We start from the raw sequence: 25,186 nt of genomic DNA, 5'->3' as shown, positions 1-25,186 counted from the left end.
GAAAGCCCAAATTCTCTTTGAAAACTTTCACTGATTGTTCCTGTTTCTGCCCTTTGATTCTGGACAAACAAAAAGGCTAATTCATATTTCATGGTTACTATGATACCACCCTGCCAACAGCCTCCTGTCTCATGTAATGACTGACATTTAGAATTCTTTCTGCTTTGCAAAATGCTTTACATTATGTTACTTAAAATGATCCTATGGATCACAGACATTATTATTTCCATTTTACAGATGGGGAAACTGGGGCTCAGAGAGGCTAAGGTACTTGTCCATGATCATACATCTAGTAAGTGTCATATACAGCATTAGAACCTATGTCTTCTAGAGTGCAAGCCCAAAACCTATTGACTAAGTACTGATATAGAGGGCATGGGAAGGAAACTGCCAATTTTCACAAGCATGTTTCTCATTTAAAAAGGAAAATATTCAAAATTTATTTTTCTTAGTGAAATTATTTTCTCTTTTAGTCATTAATTCAGTTAAATGCCATAAAATATCAAATTTTAAGAAATATTATATATTGGCTATTCATCAAAGTATTTTCACATTCAGTATAGACTGATCAACTGAAATTACTAAAATTCTCAAAATGTTGAATAAAGGTTTTTAATAAGAGAGTATAAGGGTATATTTGAATAACTTTCCTAAATTATGAATTTAATATGCCCTTCCACATTTCTCTTCATATTAGTTTTCATTGGATCTTTCTTATAATATATGAAGATATATCAAATAGTTGAAAGTGAGTTTTTATAAAAATATCTCTCTTTTTTTATTAAAGATTTTATTTGAGTTTTACAATTTTTCTCCCAATCTTACCCCCCCTCCCCATGGAAAGCAATCTGTCTGTCCTCATCTTGTTTCCATGTTGTACATTGATCCAAATTAAGTGTGAGGAGAGAGAAATCACATCCCCAAGGAAGAAACAAAAAGCACAAGAGATAAGATCAGACAATAAGATATCTGGTTTTTTTCCCCCTAAATTAAAGGGAATAGTCCTTGAACTTTGTTCAAACTCCACAGCTCTTTATCTGGATACAGATGGTATTCTCCATTGCAGACAGCCCAAAATTGTCCCTGGTTGTTGCACTGATGGAACAAGCAAGTCCATCAAGGTTGAACATCACCTCCATGTTTTCTGGTTCTGCTTATCTCACTCAGCATCAATTCATACAAATCCCTCCAGGCTTCCCTGAATTCCCATCCCTCCTGGTTTCTAATAGAAAAATAGTGTTCCATAACATACATTTACCACAGTTTGCTAAGCCATCCCCCAGTTGAAGGACATTTACTTGATTTCCAATTCTTTGCCGCCACAAACAGGGCTGCTATGAATATTTTTGTACAAGTGATGTTTTTACCCTTTTTCATCATCTCTTCAGGGTATAGACCCAGTAGTGGTATTGCTGGATCAAAGGGTATGCTCATTTTTGTTGCCCTTTGGGCGTAGTTCCAAATTTCTCTCCAGAAAGGTTGGATGAGTTCACAGCTCCACCAACAGTGTAATAGTGTCACAGAAACTATACCTCTCTTGCCTTTGCAAAATAGCCTAAAATATTTCTCAACTATTCTGATTGCTAATAGGTTTTAAGTACAATTTGTGCCCCAGAATGATTTTGCTTATCAATAAACTATTAATTAAAATAATAAATAAATAATAAATTAATTTGTAACTGAACTTATTTCAATTTGAAGAGTATGTATCTGGGTCTCAGTCTTTCTCTTTAGTTACCCATGTAATCTCAGGCAAGTCTCTTCCTTTCTCTAGTTCTCAGTTCCTCACATGCAGCATGATGGAGTTGAGGTAGATGGCATCTGATTCCCTTTGAATCTATACACTATGATCCCAAATAGTCAATTTACTCACTTAAGAATCAGAGACGTAGAATTCATTGTATGCCCATAAGCAATTTAACTTACTGTCAACAGAAACCAAAGCCAATGAAGTCTTCTATGGAACTAAAGGGCTTTTCCTCTATTAAGATACACAAACCCAAAACTCTCCTCCAGAAAAGAAGGATGTTTTAAAAGTGGTTATTATGCTTCTTACATAGGAGTACTTTGTTCCCATTTAAAGAAGGTGACTAAACTATGACAACAAATATTTTCCTTTGTCAAATCATTAGTCAGTCACAATGGTCAATTTTTTCTTTGTGAATGAATCTATTACCTCCTCCACAAGTTGCTGAGCAAGGGAAGAAGTCAGTCTCTCTCCACCGGTGTATGATAGGTTGATAAAAGATGAACTGAACAGTGCTATCGGCAGCTCCGACATTGTGGATCTGGAAGAGACAAAATGACAGTGGTAGAAGTACTGGGCAGGGGAGGGGGATATTAAAAATGCGATCTTGTATTTTTTACATTTCTCGGTCAGATGTGAAGTTGTCATTGAAAATTATCTATGGAAATCTTCCTTTTTCAATATTTTCCAGATAATCTGAGATTGTTGATGTAATCTTTTAAAGTACAATATAAGGATATTTTCCATTCTCTTGGCATTTTTGAATTTTAAAATTTTGTATATCTAAACAATAAATCCCCTGAGTACCTTAAAACTGTGTATTAAGCATCTAGGTGGCACAGTGGATAAAGTAATGGATCTGGAGTTGGAAAGATCTGAGTTCTAGCTTGGACACTTACAAGTTGTGTGACTTGTGCAAGTGGCTTAACTGCTGATTGCCTCAGTTTTCTCATTTGCAAAATGTGAATAATAATAGCGCTTACCTTTCAAGATTGTGAGGATAAAAAGAGATAATGTTTGTAAAGTGCTTAGAACAATACTAAGAGCATAGTAGGCATTTAAGAAATATAAGTTTCCTTTCCTTCCTTCCTCCTCTCCTTCCTTCCCATGTAGCATGAGTTTCTTCTATATTTTTGGGTCATTTCCAGCTATTCTTTCTGGCCTCATTTTTCAAAGTGTCACTTCCAATTCCTTACATAGCACATTGGGTACTGAGGTACAATTCAATTTTGTGATTTCACAATTATCAGAAATGTGAATAAAATGCATATCCAAACACTGGCAAAATCTGTTCCTTTAATTTTTGTTTGTTGTCTTATGTCCAGTTTAATCCATAAATGCTCTCCAGATGATGTGGCTTATCTGGCTCTCAACCCAAACATTTTGCAGGCTTTTGTCGCCTTCATTGTTTTTTGCTGCTTTGGAGAGAATTCACTGGGCCAGCAAATTATCAGAGCATAAGTACTAGTGATATAACACTAATTTTCTTTGTCCCTAGAGTAATTTTGAACTTGGGGAATGACAGGATGTATGTCCCTACTTTTTGCATTAACAGTTGAGAATGCACATAAATTTCAAATATAAAGGGGGAAAATAAGAGGCTAAAATCAGGACAATAAAAGGGAGACAAAAAATTAATGAAGATAAATCATGGATATGTTTTCTGGAAACTGGGAAGAAAAATGGAAAGTCCTTCAGAAAATCTTCTTAAGAGGAGAATTTGAAGGTGAAGTTTGCTCTACTGAGAGCAGGACATTCTTTTTTTTTTAATTGAGAATAAACAATGATGTAAATTCCCTATTTAAAAAAATACAGCAGTGTAATTATGTAGGGGTTCTAAACAATGGGGAGGCCATTCTGACAGATTAATATCAGTCAATCTTGTGAGTCAGAAATAAAATATCTAATTGCTTACTTTGGGAGGCTATATCAATCACATGACTTAAAAGGATCTTTTTTTTTTTTTAGGTTTTTGCAAGGCAATGGGGTTAAGTGGCTTGCCCAAGGCCATACAGCTAGATAATTATTAAGTGTCTGAGGCCGGATTTGAACTCAGGCACTCCTGACTCCAGGGCCAGTGCTCTATCCACTGCGCCACCTAGCCGCCCCTAAAGGATCATTTTTAGTTCACAAAAACCTAACACTCCTTTGGATATGAGTTACTATCATTTTGTGAGCTATTGGATGGAGGCATTAATTTGCATAAACAGAAACAAACAAACCACAGAAATTTACTCTTCCTCTTTGGGAAAACAAAACAAACAAAGAAATAAAACTCTCAAATTTGTTTACACCAAAAAAGAGCAAACTATTAGTCAAGAGATGCTATGAGATATTTTAGATTTAAAAGAATTTTGTTTTTGGTAGAAAATAGAAGAAAATGAGAAGGAAAGATCATAGAGTTTTCATATCAATAGAACAGAGAATATAAGAACATAATGGTCAGAGAAGAGAGAAGTTATATCCTTCCCATGATTTTCTAGGAGTTACTTTATATCCCAAGAGTTGAGAATAAGTATCAATGAACAAACTATGAAATTAAACAATAGTTTTTAGAGGAGTATTTTTATTAATGCAAGCTAATAATATAAGCTGACCAAAAAATGCTGCTGTTCATATATGTTAGTGATTAAGAGAAAGGATTCAAATAAACAAAGTGTTTTGGATTTTTTGCTTTGTTCGCTTTAACTTTATGAATTCTTAAGTATTCCAATGAAACTGTGATCTCAGTAATTTGGGTGTTTCTTTCAATGAAGCAGGTTAGAACCCAAACAGGTCTGTCTATCCTAGGTGCCTCTTTTCAACAACCTCAAATAAGTTTGCCACAAGGGATCCATCCAACATGCTGGGGTTTTCTTCACTCGCACCTGATCCCAGGAGTGGGATTCCAGGGTACACTCAGGCTGTCTACACATCAGTCTGTGCTTGGATGATCTCTTTCTTCTTATGTGTCTTGAAAGACTCATTTTTCATGTTGTAGCCTGCTCAACCCAACATATGCCTTCTCCATTGTCCTCCATGTGATATTTATTTAAATTAGTTTTTTTAAAAAAATGATTAGGCATATATAGTCAATTGACCCTGCATTAATATTTAGGGGAATATAGTATATGGCAAGTGAGATAATCTTGATATTTCCTTTTTTTAAAATCTTGATATTTCTTTATGCCAACTCAGTTTTCATTTGTGGACTATAAAAATCAAAACAAAACAAAACACGAGGGCTGCATCATCTTAAAGTTAGGTCTTTAAAGAGAGAATGACTAGAATAAAAAAGGGAAGGAGGGCTTAAATGGATTCACTCTTGGTTAAATTCAATTATCAGATGCAAAGATGGGGTAAAAATGGGGGACCTATTGTCTTATTGGTATGGGGAACTCCTAGGTATGGAACTCCATCTACCTATGTAGGTCACAGTCTTCTCTGCAACTCAAAATCTCAGTTAGTTGCTTAAAGCAAGGAGATGTTGAAATTTGTTCTTGTTACACGGTCAATGTGTTGAACTCAAGTCTTCCTAGCTCTGAGCACAACTCTCAATTCTCTCTGTTGCTCTTGAACTCAGATCCAAAGAATTAGTGATTAAAGGATTGATGTTACCTTGAGAGAGGGGCATGACCCTTGTTCTCCTATAATTTTTATCATCCACAGGGATGACAATAGAGAAAGCAAGTTTATAAACTTGAAGAGGGTACAAGAATGAAAGGGTTAGCTAACACGTTGCATGACAGTCAGGATGCACAAACATCTCCAGAGGCTAGGACAATGGGCCAAAACTAAGAAGATGAAATTTAAGAAGGATGAATGGAAAATCTAGAAGCAACCAAAGAGCTGTTCTCATAATCTGTCTTGGTGCCATCACGTTCTTTTGGGTTACACCCTTCCCTGTCCTTATGTACCCACACTTCATTTTCTTCATAAAGTACAGAACAGTCAGACATTCCAAGATTATCTACCCACTCCACCTCCTCAGTATCTTTCCCCCCTACTTCCAAACATGTACCCAGACAAAATTCCACCCTACAGAAAGACATAAGAACAAATCAGCCAGGAAAAGTTATTGGATATTTGGATTTGGTAAACTTCATATATTTGCTTGATTCCCAAAGTGGATCAGGATTTTAAACATGCCTCTATTTACATTTTTGGGGGTCAAGTTTATGTGATCATACTGGGGTTTTTGCTATCATCAGAACTTCTAAGGTGTTTTGGTGACATATTAGCACTTCAACTTTACAAGCAAAAAAATACTCAAAATCAGGTCCAGTTCTGAAACGTCTGTTGAGAGTTACAGTCTGACACTTTTTAAAGAGCAAAACACATCTGGTGTATGTAATTTTGACCTTATGTTAATAAGAAAAAAAGAAAGAAAGCTCTGAACAAGCTTTTCTTTCTTGGGACTGCAGTGTTTTAATGTTTCATTGAATGTAATGATACTTTCATGGAAATTAAATGAATTTGTAAAAAATTGGTTGCATTTCATAATATATGCGCAAAGCATAGCTACCATAAAATATTGATGGGACACGGTGTATGTATGGGATAGGGAAGGGGAGAGCAAAGCTGCGGCAATTAACATTCACATGAAATAAAGCAGCATTTAAGAGAAAAGATATTACCCTTACTCTGAGTATGCTTAGAAAGACAAAAAAAGAATATCTTTTCAACATTTTCTATGGCATCAATATTTGTAATTAGAAAAAATGGAAGCAACAAAACATTCTAATGGAAGAATGAATACATCAATTGTGGTATATCCCAGTAATGCAATACTGTAATGCACCTAAGATCAATAATTATCTAGAATATAAAGAAATATGCCCAGAACTTTATGAAATAGTTCAAAGCAACAATAACAAACTGGAGAGTAGAGAATTCACTATCACCATGACAGAGGAAAAGCAAATGGGAATGAGCAAAGAAAGATGTTGAAAGTCTGGAAAAAGCATGAACTTTTATGTATTGATATGGAATGTATGTAAAAGTAAATGAATACAAGGCAAATTTGTTGCATTGATGTTTAATGTTAAATTTATGTCATTTAAAAAATATTCAACTCCTTCTTAAGACCTTTTGAATGTATAAAGAGGGAGACATCAATGAGATGGAATCCCCCTCCACAGCTAGGGAAAAGGCAACTTCCAAATCCTAAAGCTCTTCCCTCAACCAGTTTTCTTTTCTTTTGGCTGTTGGGATACCAAGAAACTCTTTTGCCCCAGACATGCCTAGCAGGGAAGCTGGGCAGTCAGGAGTCACCCCCTACCTGCCTTGGCTGTAGTTCAGTCACTTCTCTGATGAGCTTCTGTACTAGGGAAGAGGGAGGGCACTGGGACAATGGAGGGGGCAGGGAAGGGAAAGGATTGGGGAGAATGCAGCTAAGTACAGTAGCCTCAGAGGAACAGTTTGCCTTAAGATTATGTGAGATTGGGCACTATTCTTATGGGGAAAAGAAGATTTTATTATTGGGGAGTGTAGGGGGGTAGTGCATGTATAATTTTTGAGGAAAAATCCTTATGTGTGGAAGGAGAAATGATGAAAAACAGGCAAATATGTTTATTACAGAACCTCACAAAATACTGAATCCAATTTTGACACATAGTAATGGTGGCCCAAGTGACTATATCCGTGAATTTCTTAAAGCTAAAAAGTTCAGAAAAAAGTTTGGATTTTGGTTTTCCGAAGCAGGTAACTGTAACAAGATGTTCTGAGTGGTCACAGTTCCATTCCATAAAAAACAAACGTATTTGGCAGAACAAATTAATGCTTTTATAAAAACTCTCAGGGTGATTTTGACCCCTTCTTTCTGCAGGCAGTCACTTTTTTCTGAAAAGTTCTCTGGCCTTTTCAAACTGTGCCTATGGGATTACTGGCCTGTATTTAGAGAATTAATTTAATGGAAAAAGTAGAATTATTACAGAAATGTTCTCATCCAAGATGACTTGGCACTCCAGCTGCTAAAGGAGTATATTTCAGAAGCACACAAAGTATAGTAGGAAGAGTTGCAGATTTGGTATCAGAAAACCTGAGTTAAATTCTTGAAACTTGATTTGACTCAATTCAATTTAATTCAAAAAGCATTTCTTAGAAATCTACCATGTGTAAGATGAGAGACAGTTTGGCATAATGCAGGGATTCTTAATCCAGCATCATTGAAAACATTTTTTAAAAAAAAATTTGATAACTATATTTTAATGTGTTTGCTTGCCTTTGTAGTCCTATTTTAAAATTCATATATTTAAAAACATTATTCTAAGAAGGGATGCATTAAGTTTCACCAGATTGGCAAAAGTGTACATTACACAAAAATGGTTAGGAATTCCTGGGGTAATATAATGAGGAATAGTTTTGAAATTTGGAAGAGTTTTATTTGTCTTTTATCTCTGAAGTATACTAGCTGTAACCTCTCATTCTTCTCCAAGCTATACTTTGGCATTCCCCTACCCAGAGCTAGTTCTTCATCTTTAAACTTCCCTCTAGTCTTGGAAGGACATTCAAGTGGTGAAGTGGAGGGGTACAGGAAGATTGGTCTTCCTGTGTTCAAATCTGACCTCAGACATTTATTAATTATGTGATCCTGGCAAGTCACTTAACCCTGTTTACTTTAATTTCTTCAATTGTAAAAAAATAAAAAGAGAAGGAAATGGCAAGCCCTTGTCTATCTTGGTCAAAAAAACTTCCAATGTGGTCATGAAGAATTGGATACTACTAAAACAACTGAATAATCAGCCTTGGAATTCCAATATTGCAGGTACCCTCTGCCTCTGCAATATCTTCCTGACTCTTCTCAGAATCTTCATGTAAAGATATGCCTGCTGTGTCTTATGTCCTCTGCAGGTTGTATTCAGGACTCCCCTCCACCATTTTTCAGCATCCTTTCACATGTTATTTTCCCCCACAGAATGTAAGCTCCTTGAGGGCAGAGACTGCCTTTCTTTTTTACTTGTAAGTGTATTTCCCAGAACTTAGCATAGATCCTGGCTCATTGTTGAATTCACTAAATGGTAATGGGAAAATAACTTAACCTCTGAGTTCCAGACTACTCCTTAAGAGAATAAGGTATACCCTGATTTGCCTCTGTGGCATATCTATGAAATTACAAGTCCAAAGCAGCAATAGCAAAAATAAACACAATACTAGTTTTCATTACACTTATGACAGTGTGACCTTCAGCAAATCACTTACCTTTCAAGTGCCTAGGGTTTCATTAATTGGAAAATGAGAGGGTTGTACTCTAAGATTCCTTCTAGTGCTAAATTGATGCTTTTTGGGACCTAAGTCAATTGTCTTTTTAACTTCAATTTTTTAATTTCTAAAATATGGATAATAACACTTGATCTATTTAGAGAACAAAAAGGACTAATAAGGAATTGATATCTAGGAAGATAAAGAGATTGTAAGAGAGAATCTAGTGTTCCTTGTTGAATTCAGATAGTCTGGTCCAGATGAACTCAGGTACAGAAAAAATAATGCATGTGATTTGTGAGTTGATGTTAGTAAGAGTTTTAAGATCATGGGAAGCAGGTGGCGTATCACAAGATTGGAGAAAGGTAAACATTTTCCCGATCTTTCAAATGAGGGCAGGGAACAGAGTTTTCCCATTAAAGACCAGTGAAGTTGAATTTGAAGCTTGGGAAAATCCTCAGATTTAGATAATTAAAGAGACAGCCAGTCTCTTTGGTGGTGATTACATAGTACCATCAAAAATAGGTTATTCCAGACTTATTTTATTTCTTGTTTTTCATAGGGTTGCTAAATCCACTGATTAAGGCAAATGATTTGATAATAGTTTGCCTAAATTTTGACAAGCCATTTAACAAAGTATCTCATACCATTCTTGAAAAATAGATGTGGACTAGAAAAAAATAAATTTGGATGGATTTGCTACTGGTTGAATGGGTAGATAATAATAATAATAGCTAGTGGTTTAATATGAACTTGGCAAGAACTCTCAACTGAAGTGCCTCATGGATTCAAGTTTAATCCTATGCTATCAGTTCTTTTCCTCAATAACTTAGAAAAAAGAATAGATAAAAGAAAAGAAGGTCATTTGCAGATGATAAAAAGAAAGGATGATAACCAAGATCTAAATTAATCATGATAGCCTAGACCACTGGGCTTAATCTAATTAGATAAAATTCAAAAGTGACAAATATAAAGTTTTATTCTTAATTTAAAAACTTAAATGTCATAAGTATAGGATTGGGAGGCATGTTATACTATATTGTACTGCTTCTTTTATAAGTTAGCATTTTTTCTTTATAAGCAAGCACAGGTAAAGACAAAGATTACAATCTAGTTGTGAAGAATGTAAATAATTACATTTTTCATATATGAACAGCTAAATTGTTAAAAATAGGCAAAAAAGGTTTTTCTGATATCAAAAATTGATACAATAGAGTCAGCAAAAAGGTTTTTTAATTGAAATGTGAGAAGAGACACAGACTAGTAGGAAAACTGGGTAAAGAACTACCCAGGATAGAATAGGGATAGGAAGGTGAAGGGTAGGCAACCTGCTCAGGAGCAAAGAAATGATTGAGGCTGTGAGGCATTGTGATCCCTTTTTAACTCATTTACATCTAACTGTTTTTGGAGTTTGAAAAGTTCACATGCACAAAGTAATAATCAGACAATTGTTGAATATTAAACAATGTTAGTTTCATAACTGGCAGAAAGTTAGTTTATTTATGTGTGTTCTCTCATAAGAGAAAAATAAATTACTAACCATCAGTACTCTCTGATGTGAGACCTTAGAACCTCACAAGAGAGGAGCCAAGCACTTAGGAGAAGAATTAGGAAAAGTTTGGTGCAGAGAACCAACCTGAAGAACTTGCCTCTGTAACATGCTATCAACAAAATGCTGGAAATTAACCCAGATGGTGCAGAATTATGTTGGGTTTTGAACAGGCTGGACTTGTTTATAATGATTAGAAAGTCATCCTCTGGTGGAGTTCTGATGTTCTTTTCCTTAAACTTCTGTGGTTTCCTATCACCTCCAAAGTACTCCATAATCTGATCTTCTCCATGATCTTTCCAATCTTCTTGTATTTTATATTCTCAGCTCCTAGCATACACTCCCAACTCCCCTTCCTCCATATCCTGTGATCCAGCAACACTGCCCTCCCTTGATATTCATCAAAGCAATCAGTCTCTCACCTCACTGGGTATTTTCTTGACTGTGGTCTTCTACGTTTAGAATGTTCTTCTTCCTTTGTCTGCTTCCTGACTTCCTTCAAGTCTCAATTAAAATTATACCTTCTACAGGAAACTGTTCCTATTCTCTCTTCATTCTACTGCCTTTCCTCTGTTAATTTACAATTTCTCCTGATTATAGCCTGTTTGTACATAGTTGTTTACATATTGTCTCTCCTTTTAGATTGGACTCCTTGAAAGCAGGAACTATTTTTTGCTCTTGTACTTAGCTCAGTCTTGCACGATAGGTGTTTAAAAAATGTTAACTGTTTAACTGACTGCCTATTGTTATATTGGAATAATATTTTCTCAGTGATCTTTTAAGGCTAATTCTGGATTAAAAGGATTCATCTTTGTTTCATTTGAGAGTAGAGGAGGAGTAGATTTGGCATGTAAGGAGAGTAGTCAGGACCATAAAGAGCAACTAGCAGATCTGCTTTGGGGCAGATTTTCCTTCAGATTCAAGCAGAGAAGAGATTTTCTTTATATGGTAAAGGACACAGAAGAGCCTACAGAAAGTCAAGAGGTAAAATTTCCCTCTTTTTGGCTAAGCTGCCTCTCGCCTTACCCCAACCCAGAGTTCTCTAGAATTCTCACGACTCCCAGAGGCTCCAGAGAAGGGGAAGGTCAAACAAGGTTTGCATCTCCCTGTTGCCCACTTCCATATATCTGCTGCTGACAGGTGCCCATTTCTCCCCTGCCATGATTCTCTGCTTCTGACACACATTGTGGTTCCTTTTCCTCCTCAGAGGAACAACTTCAATCCTGTCCTATTACTTAATCATTGTGTTTTCTCTGGCAGCTTCTACAGGGTTCTGTAGACAGTCAAATGGAGATGATATTATAGCATTAGTTTTCAAATCTAGGCAATTCTTTTTTTAATCAAGTGTTTATGACACTAGTAGTTGGTATATTAATTATTTTTCAACCATTTTCCCCCTGAGTTTAGTCTGACTCTCCCCTCAACAAATCCTAAATAGTTTCTTTTCTGATTGACCATGGTGTTTCTTCTTCGTATTGGAGATAAGTAAAAACAGTACCAAATGAATATGACTATTGAGCTGATTTCCAAAATCTTCTCTATGAGGAGACTCTTAGGAACCTGATACCATCTTTCTCCTAGGAAAATTATAAAATGAAATTATACATTTTCCTTGTTTGAGAATAAAGGATTGGGTGGAAAAAGCATTTATTGCCAGTTACTATGCTAAGCATTTTGTAATTTTTTTATTTGATCATCACAACAAATGTAACTGAGTTAGAACAATGTCAAATTTCTTGTCTAGAGTAACACAACTAGTAAGTGTGTGAGGGCAGATTTGAACCCATCTCTTTACTCCATGCCCAGATCTCTAACCATTGCACCACCCAGTGGCCTCTGAGAATGATGGAGAAACAACTAAAAAGTTAAACTTGCTATTTCACTGGTGAAGGAATTTCCACTACCACTGCAGATCTGCACCTTCTAGATTTAGGGAGTAGACATAATCTAATAAATGTCAATCTAGACTTGAATCCAGGTCTTAAGCTCTGAGACAACTTTGCCTCTCTTGTATTCGTGTACAATTGATATGTTTAGAATTGAGTAACAACAAATATTGAATTTCCTTTGATTAAAAAGAGGTCTTTAATCTATAGTAATGTAGCCCATGAGTGCCTTAGTGAGCAGGGACTCTTTCTACCAAGTCTTTTTATGGAAACACTAACTGCATTTGGCACCAAAATCATTTATTCAAATCATAATTTTCATTCAAACAGACCTTTTGCTGCAACGGATATAAGGAGACAACTGTTTGACTCCAGGTCTCTGAAATTATGGAGGTGAACCACAGTCAGTAGTGAGTTATAGTGGGAGTAGCCTCCCCCACCCCAACCCCTAAAATTTTGCTACTTGAAGCATTGCTAGGGCTTATATGGACTATTTTGTCGGCTGGGGAAGTGCTTCCTCAGGAAATAAGATGAGATTTGAGCATGATGTTAAAAATGTCCAGAAAGACCAATTTCAGAACCTTGCATGATAAACATTTGTGATGAAGAACCATCAGTACTGTGAGGGATCAAGGGGTAATTGGAGGGAACAATAGATTTGGAGTCAGAAGATCTGAGTCTGGCAGTCATTGCTTATTAGCTGTCTGACCAATTACTTCATCTCTCCGGGGTGTGAAATCATGCTAATAATCCTTGCACAGCTCCTTTTACAGGTTTATTGAGAGCAAAGGGTGTTGGAAGTGATAAAGCACTATATGGGCAGCTATATAGCCCAGTAGATAGAGTATCAGGTCTGCAGTCATGAAGACCTGGGTTCAAATTCAGCTTCAGGGGTGTTTGCCTCAGTCCCTCATCCATAAAAAAGATTTGGAGAAGGAAATTGCAAACTACTCCTATCTCTGCCAAAAAAAAAACCCCTCAAATGAGATCAGAGAGTTGGACATTACTGAAATGACTATATAACAATAATAAAACAAAAGCACTGTATGTGTGTGAACCTAAATTATTATGTGCACAATATAGTTTTCTTTTTTTTCCTAAAAAAAAAATCCCTTGGAAAATAAATTCCAGGTCCAAGATAGGAAGGTAGACATTTCTCTATAGCACATAATAGGAAAAGACAAGACTTTACAAAGCAAAATTATTATAATACTTATGATACTTTGTATCATGATTGGAAAGGGGAGTTCAAATTTTTTTTTTTTTTTAGGTTTTTTGTAAGGCAAATGGGGTTAAGTGGCTTGCCCAAGGCCACACAGCTAGGTAATTATTAAGTGTCTGAGACCGGATTTGAACCCAGGTACTCCTGACTCCAGGGCCAGTGCTTTATCCACTACGCCACCTAGCTGCCCCTAGTTCAATTGTTTTTAAAGAGACCAAAATGGATGATTAAGAGTAAAACAGTAATCTGACATTTCAACAATGTCCTGGACAAGATTATGAGGGAAAAAGGTAATTTTACAGGATATATTATAAAGATGAAAGACTTTTTACAAAAAAAAAAGAATACTTGGCTCATTTTCAGAATTGATATGAAAAATTCACAAAATAAAAGACCATAAAATATATAATTTTAAAATTTCTGTCTTAGGATAATTTTAGATATGTCTAATTTTTAATGTTTTCTAACGAATCTTTTATTCCTTTTCCTTTGATTCCTGAATCTTGAAAGTTATAATGGAGTACCTAAAAATACTAAGAGTATTATACCCTCTAAATGAAATACATAAAACATGTCACTTATCTTGAAACAAAATCACAATTTCAGTGTAGCAGGTCAGTACAATAACAACACTAACAAAATGCTGGATTTGGAGTTGGGAAGAGCTAGATTCAAATGTGATCTCAGACTCTTATCAACTTTGTGATCTTGGGCAATAATTTGACCTTTTTCAGTCTCAGTTTACTCATCTCTAAAGTGGGGATAAATAATAATGGCTACCTAACAGGGTTGTTGTGAGATTCAAATGAAATAACACATGCAAAATAGTTTGTGAACTTTAAAGAGTACATAAATGCTAGTTATCACTATTCCTTAGAAAGGTTCTTAAGTATCAACTTTTATATTTACATGAAAAATTACATCTATGTCTTTAGAAGCAAACTGGGAATTTCAATTCTTGCTTTTTAGTTTTAGCTATACAACTTGGACAAGTTGCTCTGTGCCTCAGTTTCCACACCTGCCAAACTAGCCCTGCTTTCTTCCTCCCCTATGGGAGGAGGAAGGTTAAATGAAATATATTTTAAAAGGCTAATTCCTGCCTTAAGTCATTGTTTTCTTTCTACTTTCACTACTCACAGTCATCATGGAGTAGTTTGGACTCTGAGTTCTTCAAGGTTGAGTCAGTAATGTAACCCATGGTAGGTTCTACCAAGTTAGAAGGGCTCTAGTATGCACTCCATGATTGTCTTTGGCTGTCAACCAAAGGAAAGTTGTCTAGCTAAGACAAGATGAGAAATTGTTTCAGTCGCAATTCCTGATGAAGATCAACTAGTAAAATTTAGAGGGGTTGACATCAGATTATGAAATAATGAATGTTTTGCTGTACTGAACTATTATTTCAGAATGTTAAGTACCTTGGAAAATGTAATAACTTTCAAGATCACCAAAAATATTGTGTGTATATGTAAATATATAGGGATATAAATACATGTATGTATATATGTTATATACATGTGTGTATATATGTCTATCTATCCATCTATCTATCTATTTATCTGTCTATGAGACAACCTGGAATAGTAGAAATGAGAGCTCATTTTACAGATGAGGAGACATGAGTTCAAATCTGATCTCTGACATGTACTAGGTGTGATATCATGAACACATCCCTTAATGTCTCATACCTCCCGGTTCTGTTTTAAGACTATATATTACAGAACAGTTATTGATCTGCATTGGTGGAAAGAGTATTTCTAGAAAGCATTCTTATATCCATGAAAGAATAGGTTCAGCTATACATACACACATATACATCATACATGGAGTTTATTCTGTAACACTTGGGGATTTGAATAAGTAAATACATTGCTTAACATTTTAAACTTTGAATTCTAATAATCAACTGTGTAGCTGAATTTGAGGTGGGTATGATTATATTTCTGTTCTTTGAGATCAGAAATGAAATAACATAATATCTCTTTGACTAACCTGAGCATTGGGAATATCAGAAGTTACCTCTGATGGTTTGTACTAGGACTTTTATGTGGCTGGAAGCTGAGCTGGATTAAAGAAAGCTATCATGCTGAGTGAGATGGAGGACAGTACTCTGGAACACCTCTTCAATTCAACCTCATTGCCTATCACATTTTCCTATGAAGTATTTCTACTTCCAGCTGCCATAGGGTCACCAAGCATTAGTTTAAATCAAATGTCCTTTGGCTATAGGTCTCATGATGAAAAATTTATGGAGTCCTGGACACATTACAAGTTTTACAGCTTTACAGCTGAAATCCTTCAGGTTCTTCTGACCTGATGAAGGGGGGAAAATGTTTTTATTTTATTGTGATTCCCAAATGTTCTTTTGGTGTGTACTTTTTTTTCCTATAGAATGTGTATGTTCTTCCAGCAATGTGTTTTATATTACCATGAAGAATAGTGAAGCTCTGATGCGAGGAAACAACTGAGTCTTGTTGCCAACACAACAAAAAAACAGAACTTGCCATGATGATTTGACCAATGTCTTCATATCATCAGTTGATTTTTAAACTTTGTTGTAGACAGACAACCTCCAAGATCCAATCACTGAGAGTATACAAGTGACCTAACTTGCTTGTAAAGCCTTTCCCCTCTGCTCCCCACAATTAAAGATGTGTTGGCTTTTGGAACCCTAAACCCTTCATCATGTGCAGTTTTTTCCCCCAAAGAATGTATGCAAGAGTTTCCCAAAGACCTTCAACATGTCAGATGTTTATTTCTCAATTGTGAAGTTGCCATAAAGATCAGGATGTAGTTTGCTCAACACCCTAGAATTAAATATTTCCTGGAAGAGCAATTTTTCCAAGGCTTTCATATGTTTATACATGCTAATCTGTCTATAGAATGCATGAATAGACTTCTAGAATATTAATACTGAATGGGGCTTAGTTATATCTGGTCCAATTCATTAATTATTATAGATAAGAAAACTGAGGTAAAGAAAAGGGAAGTGACTTGTCCACCATTGCTTAGTCAATAAGTGACAGAGGAAAGATCCATGCCAGTGTTGTGTGACCTCAAATCAAGCATTTTTTTCTCTATTATCTTACTCCTTCCTTTTCTCAACCTGTTCAAGTCTGGTTCAGATGGTATGTGGAGAACTATAAGGCAGAAAATCATCTTTCCTCCCTATGTTTCTATAATTCTGTGTTGGGTCCCCTGATATGTCCTTCTTATATTTTAATTTGCATGATATTTATTTGTGTAGCTTCCTATTATAATGGAAGCTCTTTGAGGGCAGGAATTAAGTTGTATTTAATCTTTCTCAGTCAATGAGAACTGGAAGGGTTCCTTTAAAAAAAACTATTTGGAATTGAATCGAATTTCATGTGACTTTTCTTTGAGGTGAACATGCAATTGTTCATTTCATAGTTTTGGATTTAAATCTAGTTTGTGATGATTGCTTCTCACCTTGATGATAAAATCTGCAGTGAGGGGTCCGGCCATTCTCAATATCTCTTTGTCTGGAAACTTCTGGAAGTCAACACTGGAATTGTCCACAAGGAAGGTACCTGTACTGCTGAGGCTGTTTTCACCTTTTGTACCCTGTAGAGTCTTAGTTTCTAGATCTACACAAAGAAACAAAGGAAGAGGAGAGGTGGGTATTCTCCAAGCCAGCAAGGACACATATAAACCTATATACCTTCCCACTTCCCTCAGTTTCCGTTCTTTTCTGATTGGAGGCATGGAGGGTAGACTAAATTCTATCCAAAGCCTTTTTTTGTCGAGGACAGGACTTTAACTTGCCACTTTCCATCTGCTCTTCTGCTTGGGACAAGATGTCCCAAGATGACCTGGTGTTGGGTACTCCCTATTTTCTCTTCCACCCCTTGCCAGATTCTTTTCCCAATTAGATTGTAAATTCCTTGAAGGAAGTGATTGTCTTTCTTTTTCTTATTTGTATCCCTAGCATTTAGCATCGAGCCTGGAAAGTGGTGCTCAAAGAATGTTAATTGAGTTGAATTCCAGTCAATCCCTTAGGCTAAAAACAAAAGCAGAGGAACAGGCTCTTTAAATGGATTATAAGAAGGAATTTTATCTTATACTTACCTTTATGCTGTGAAAAAGCATAAAGCTGATTGTGAACATCTTTTTCTTTGGGGGGGTAAATTTCATATAACTAAAAATTCTTATAATTCTCATCACATTATGTTCATCTTTGCTTAATACATCTTTGTTGAATTGGAACAAATGAGATAGAATGGACTCAAAAATTCTCAGTCCAGAATTCAAGGCTCCTAAGTAGCTGCTTTTCTCATACCTGTTTAAGTTCATTTGTATAGATCTTCAAATGCTGGTCTCTCTTTCTCTAACCAAACTGGTCTCCTTTCTGGCTCTCATCCCTCTCTTAGAGTTTCCTTTTTCCATGACTTTCAGCTGTTCTCTTGACCTGGAATGAACTCTTGCCTGCCAATGCACATCTACTCATCATCTTTATTATAGCCCACACACAAATCAACTTCGTTGCTTGCATCTATACAGAGTTTCTAAATGGTGCTGTGGTGCACAAAGCACTGGACCTGAAGTTAGGACGACTCTCTTCTTGAGTTCAAATCTGGCCTCTGACACTTAGAAGCTGTGTGATTCTGAGCAAGTCACTTAATTGTTTACCTCAAATCCATCATCTGTAAAATGAACTGGAGAAGGAAATGCAAACCACTCCAGTATCTTTGCCAAGAAAATCCCATATAGGATCACATGATGTCAGAGATTAATGAAAAAAATGACTGAATAATTTAATTCTATAAATATTTGTTAAGTGATTCATTCCTTTTTGCTAGGTACTGGTACAAAAAAAAAGAACATGAAAACAATCCCTGCCCTGCCTTATTTCCATGGGGGAAACAGATTTGTAAATATAAATATAAACATATACAAAGAAACCCCAAAGTAAATGTAATTAGGAGGGGGACACTAAAAACTGAGGGGATAAGAAAAATCCCCGTATAGGAGGTGGCAGTTGGGGTGATCCTTGAGAGTAGTAAAGGACTTCAAGGGGCAGAAAAGAGAAGGGAGAGAATTTTGATCATAGAGAGAATAGTATATAAAAGATTGGCTGAGTTAGGAGATTGGAAAGTTCTGCAAAGGAAACAGCAGCCAATTTGGCTGGAACATGGATTGTCATAGAAAATAAGTCTATAATGATAGACTGGAGTTACACTGTAAAGGAATTTAACTGTCAGATAAGAGGATTTTGCATTTTATCCTAGAAGCATCAAGAAGTCACCTTTCCCTCCTGTAGGACTTCCAAACAGACAAAGATAAAGGTAAATGCTTGATGTATGAATTAATTCATTTTTTATTATTCATGTCACTGATTTCAGTGAGAAACACACACACATAGAAGGTGTGTTTTACATACTTATAGGATGAAGAAATGCAATAAGTCAGGAATACAGAAAAAATTCTTGATTACTCTAATTAGTTATTCATTAAGTTTTACCTTCTGACCACTAAGTACACTGAATAAATAGGGTACAGTGTGCTGGGAGTCAGGAGATTCTCAAGTCCAAATCTGCCACTTAATAATATTTAACAATTAAATAGTACCTTCTATGTATATGCTTTACAAATATCACCTCATTTGATCCTCACAACAAGCCTGGGAAATGGGTACTATGTTTATCCTCATTTAATAGATGAGGAAACTGAGGCAAAGGTTAAATGACTTGCCCAAGGTCACACAATTGAACTCAGGTCTTCCTGACTCCATGCCCAGAGCATTAACCATTGACAATTTAATACATCAGCTTACAGATATAAAAAAAATAACACTTGTTATTAGTGCCTATGAGTGGGGCAACCTGTACTTTATGGGTTTGTGAAGAATAAAACAATGAAAAATTTTCATTAAATGCTCGCTGTGTATTAGGGCCAGTGTTATGGGTTAGCAAATACAAGTAGAGAATGCTGTAAATCCGAGCTATTGTAATGAAAGTATTCTAGATATAACCCAGAACCAAGTTTCTATTCTAAGTAGGTAAAAACCCTTGGTTGTTAAGCATGTGTCTAACTGTTTTTCCAAAAGCAACTCTGCATCCCCTTCTCCAGGGCAAGTATCAGTATCTTGCTGCCTTGTGGAAATGTCAACTGTACTGCACCATAGAGGTAAGAGTCAGCAGCAGCTTAGGGGGAAAGGGTGTCTTCCTACCCTCTGTCCTCAAAAAATGGGAATTAATAGAAAGGAGCCCAACCACTATAAACTTATATTGCTCTAGAGGGATTAATTCTGGGATTTTTTTTTTTGTCTCTTCTCCCCCTCTTCCAGACCTCATTAACTTGTTCCCTTAGGCATGAACTCAGAATGCTCTCAAAAAAGGGGGTTCTTAAACCTGGGGTCTGTGAAAATAAAAAAAAATAATAACTATTTCAATATAATTGTTTTCCTTATCTATTTTGTTTTATTCATTTAAAAATACTCAGAAACTATCCATATGTTTTGCCAGACTGTCCAGAGGTCCAGGACACAGAAGAAGTTAAGGACTGGTCTAGGATCTATCCACTCCTCTTCACTGCAGAGAAGGAAATCTGTATGGATAGCTGAAAGATACCTCTCTAGCCTCTTCTAAAATAGTTGCAGGGCTGGTAGATCTAAATGTTACAAAGTCATTCTTTATCTTCAGTATTGTGAAATATGTTTCCTCATAACCCATTATGGAGTTCATAACTCTATGGAGCTAGATAAAATGAGACACGCAATTCTGTCCATTTGGGTGCTTTTAAGGCAGCTATCATGTGTGGTCATTTGTTTTCTCTTTTCCAGGCTAAGCATCCCTTGTTCCTTCAACTAATCTGATGGTATGATGTTTTCTTCCCCTTACTTGTCCTTGTTGCCTTCCTCTGAAAATAGTATTAATAGTAACATCAAGCATGTATGTAGTACATGTAGGCTTTCAAAGAGCTTCATATATGTTATTTCATTTAATTTTTAAAAATCCTTTGAAGTAGATGTTATTGTTATCTTCACTTGACAGATGAAGAAACTGAGAGAGAGGGTAAAATGACTTATATGGGTCACACAACTGGGAATGGTCTTAAGTAGAATTTAAACTCAGCTCTTTCTGATTTCTCAGAACTTTGAGGTTTTAGATGGTGCCACTTGTTTGGTTGTCTTGGTAATACTCCAGTCATCCAAGAACTGAATAAAATATTCCAGAATGGGTTTGATCAGGACAGAGAAAACTGGACGACAATCTCACTCATCCTGAACACTGAATTCACTTAATACGGCATAATTGTTTTTTTTCCCATCATCATTATGTGAATTGGGAGGTTTTTACCTGAACTTCCATTAAGGTATATCTCTACCATCTTGTACTTGTATAGTATTGATTTTTGAACCTAAGACAAATCCAGGACAAGGGACAATTCTATTAACTACATTTTACATTCTCACTAAAATGTCTTTTAAAAGAAATCCTTTGAGCCCTAAAATAGCTTTTTTGAATCCTGATGGTAGTAGAAATAATCTACAAATTTGATAAGCATGTCCTCCAACCTTTATCCAACTAAATAGTATTATGACTGGCCTTGCAACAGAAGCTGGTTCTGGTTTAGCCCTGGAGGTCTAAGGCTGCTTTAGCTGTAGGACCAAATTGGCTTCCTGAGACTCTTTGAGGAAAATGACCCAGAGCTGGACCAATTCATCTGGGTCTATTCCAATCTGGACCTAAATACCCAAGACTCTGCCAAAACTAGGTCAACCTGTGGGAGTAGGGAGGGAAAGAATGGAGGAGGAACCCAATGTTGCTTACTCAGACATTCATTTTGCTGTGCAATCTCCAAAAATGGTGATGGGGGGATAGGAAGAGGGAGAGTGGGAGGATTACTCCTTAGAAATAATACTTGAATTTTCAACAAGAACTCAGTGTGCTGAAGTAAAGGATTTAATAGATTTTATTTCTCTTTTTTGTTTTCTGTAAATCTGATTTGTTTTCTAGCCCTTGGGTCACTTGTGTAATTTAGCTAAATAGTTTAATTTTTTAGTTTCATAGTACCTTTAGAGCAAGTAAACCTAGGAGACTGATGTAAAATTTTCACTTTCGTTCATTCCTTCAGGCCCACTGCTTTTGAGTAAAGCCAGCTTCTTCCTTGTTTTCTGATGGCCTTGGCTTGGATATTTTATTTTAGAATGTCACTGCCCAGAAAAATACTGTTTTTGAGTGTGGTTTCTATACCGGCAGTGAGTCGGCAGTTAACCCTGATCTATTCTCAAAGGGGAAAAAGAATCGTTTGAACAGCTATAGTTCACACGCACATATATAATCCCTTTGACATGGGAACAGTTGTATTTTATGGAGTTGTCCAGGGCTAGAAATGAACTTGGTTTCTGAGGAGGTGAGGGATCAGGCTCTCTTGGCTATGCTTAAGTTCCATTCTATTCTTTCTTATACTTTAAAGACTCCTGCAGGTCCCCCATTACTACTACCAACAGACATTTCTACTTGTATTTTTTTAAAGAATACCATAGTTGCTTTTCTTGTTTTACTGTTAGGGGCTCCTATTTCTCTTTCTCTTGCTGATTTCTTAGCAGTGATTTCATACAAACTCAATGGCCAAAAGATAATGTTTGCTACTTAAGACAGCTGCATATGTATGTGTGTAGGAGGTAACAGAAGATAGATCTTTTACTGGGAAGAGAGAATCAACCACAGAGAAGCTGATCAGGGATGCCCAAGGGACCTATTAAAGTGAAGAATTTTAGTCAAACTGAACTTTTAAGAAAACCTTAGGATGTTCTCCTTGCCCGTCTTCTTGGTTTATAGCCTATAATTTTCTGCTTGTAATTCATAGCTCTACATCTAAATAGTCATAGCTTAAAACAAGAAAACAATTTTTAAAACATGATCCTATATAGTTAAGAAACCGAAAATGAAGTGAAAAAACTCTGGTGAGGCAATTCTACCACTTGGTGTTGGAAACTGTAAACATCATGTCTACACTTGGATTTGCATTCTAACTACTGCTAACTTAGGATATCAGTACTATGTGACACTACTAATAAATAAACAATAAATGTTCATTGATTTATCAAGATAAGTTGATCTCCATAGACACATATTAGGTTCTCAAAATCATTTATTGAATTGAATTATTTCCTTTAGCTGCTTCAGGTTAGAAACATCTATGTTTTATTTTATATTCTTCTAAATGAAAGAATAAGAAGAGTGAAGAAATCAAGGGAAAAGGACACAGAGGAGGAAGGAAGATAGAGAGAGAAAAGAATGAGGGGTCAGAGGAAGAAAAGGATGGGAAGAAAGAGAGAAAGTGTGTGAAGAGACTCTATTTAGGAAAAAAATATGCTAGCTGAGTGTATATATTCTGTATTCTTTGCTATCAATGTGTTTAGAAATAATAGCTACAAAGTTTTTGAGAGTCAAATGAATTGGCCAAGAAATAAACAGAAGCATTCCAAATATAATAATTATAATAGAGTTAAAGATTTGTCATTTATGTCTTTAAGTTTATAGTGGGAAGAAAAAAATAAACATAATCCTTGATCACAAAAAAACCCCCATAAGGACCATGCTAACTGATTATCTCTAAGAAGACAATTAATCAGGTTACTTACACAAGTGATCAGGTCCCTTTAAGACAAGCCGAACATGTCTACTTCCATAGGGAATGGCAACCACTGTATCATCAACTGGAGAGAAAGAAAATAGGACAGATTTTTACCTGTATACAGAGACAATCAGTTTAGGGTTCTGGGTTTGTTCTTTTTTTTATATTTGAAAATTAAATCTTATAGTTATGGGGTAGCTAGGTGATGTAGTGGATAAAGCACTGGCCTTGGAGTCAGGAGTACCTGGGTTCAAATCCGGTCTCAAACACTTAATAATTACCTAGCTGTATGGCCTTGGGCAAGCCACTTAACCCCACTTGCCTTGCAAAAAAAAAAAAAACTAAAAAAAAATCTTATAGTTATGGTACTAAAAACCATCTCCCCAATTTGCCTCCCTCCCAGTTACTACTTCTTAGTAACTCCTAGACTCTTTCTTTCTTTCTCTATCCTTTATTTTTTTATTTTTTTATATTTTCCCAAGGCAATGGAGTTAAGTGACTTGCCCAAGGTCACACAACTAAGTATTAAGTGTCTGAGGCCAAATCTGAACTCAGGTCCTCCAATTCTATCTATCCATTGTGCCACCTAGCTGCTAGCTGGAATTATTTGGTGCAGATAGAACTAATCTTGGCTTCAAGAAGTCTTGGCTTCAAGTCATGCTTTGACACTTATTAACTGTGTAACCATAAAGAAGTTCCTAAACCACTGTGGAACCCACATAAGTCTTTAAGAATTATTTTTAATTATAGTATATATGACTATATATATACTCATAAAATAAAAAAATATGTAAGTATGTATAAATATATACAAATAAGAAGTAAATATAATGTATATAGCAATATTTATATATTATATGGAAGCATTTATACATCCTATGTCTGCATGCAGTACAATATAATATACACAAACATATATGTATGTTTGTCTCCTAAGTATTTAAGGAATAAGGGCCACAGTCCCTGATACCTTTGTATATTCTTTATGACCTAGTTCACAGTAGGTACATAGTAAGTATTCATTAACTTTTCCTTTAAAAATAAAGGCAATTGCCTTAGCTCGGTGGTGTCTGTCACCCTATGCAAATGAACACATTTCCTTTTCCAGGACCTCACAAGTAGGCTCACTTGTTTTTCTTTTACTCTTTATAGCTTATTTTATTTTGTTTGTAATAGATTTGTAATAAGGTGGGTATTTAAAGAAAAAGTATCCATTAAAATGATCTTCTAGCAAGAAGGAAATCGTTAGAAAAAACAATAACAAAGGAAAGCCAATAGGCAGTTTTTACTTATTTCACTGATAATATAACTGACAACTTAGATGTGTGTGTGTGTACTTTACAGTTTTCAAAAAAACCTTTCCATTTCATTTATAGTAGCTCACTAGTTTACAGTTATAGCTTTAATCAAAATAATTTATTATTATTATTAATATAATATAAAATACATATTACATTTATATTCCCAAAGCTTTAACACATAGTAGGTGTTTCATTGATAAATCTTTATAGAATTAGGACCAGTTCTCATACATACATATATATATATATATATTACATATATATATATAATATTATATAGTAACTAAGTAGGCAGGGATGTTAAAAGCTTTCATTTATGTAGTATTATTTCTTAAACTGTCACAGTGCTTGATATTTTATAGCACTGTTTATCATCTTATTTGATTCTCAAAATTGTCCCAGGAAGCATTAATGTTATTATTATTCCCATATTAGAGATAAGAAAACTAAACTTATAGAGAGGTTCAAGAAGTTGTTGGAGGTCACAAAGCTAATGGGATGAAATAATAAGATTCCTCCTCCCCTTCCCCTCTTTTTCCTCCTCCTTTTCCTTCCTGCCCCCCCCCCTTTATTTTTCCTCCTACCCTTGCCCCCAATTTGTTTAAAAAACCCAGTGTCTTGACACTTCAATAGAAACAAGTAAAAGGAAGACACTGAAGAACCACAGACTATTAGAATTTGAAGGGCTCTTAGAATACAAAA

At 35.6% G+C, this 25,186-nt stretch overlaps 1 protein-coding gene across 5 annotated transcripts in view; it reads right to left on the bottom strand.

Annotated features, from left to right (window-relative positions):
* Positions 1-25,186, bottom strand: part of ADAMTSL1 (ADAMTS like 1) — a 1,134,116-nt gene that overhangs the window by 219,896 nt on the left and 889,034 nt on the right. For all 5 annotated transcript variants that reach the window (XM_074197566.1, XM_074197568.1, XM_074197565.1 and 2 more), the window contains 3 exons: positions 23,191-23,265; positions 17,031-17,188; positions 2,177-2,288 (listed from right to left, as the gene is read on the bottom strand). In XM_074197566.1, the coding sequence (XP_074053667.1) occupies positions 2,177-2,288; positions 17,031-17,188; positions 23,191-23,265 (345 nt within the window). The remainder of the gene's footprint in view (positions 1-2,176; positions 2,289-17,030; positions 17,189-23,190; positions 23,266-25,186) is intronic.

This window comes from Macrotis lagotis, chromosome 8 (genome assembly GCF_037893015.1).
Source record: "Macrotis lagotis isolate mMagLag1 chromosome 8, bilby.v1.9.chrom.fasta, whole genome shotgun sequence".
NCBI classification, from domain to species: domain Eukaryota; kingdom Metazoa; phylum Chordata; class Mammalia; order Peramelemorphia; family Peramelidae; genus Macrotis; species Macrotis lagotis.
This window is presented reverse-complemented; position numbering and strand designations above follow the sequence as displayed.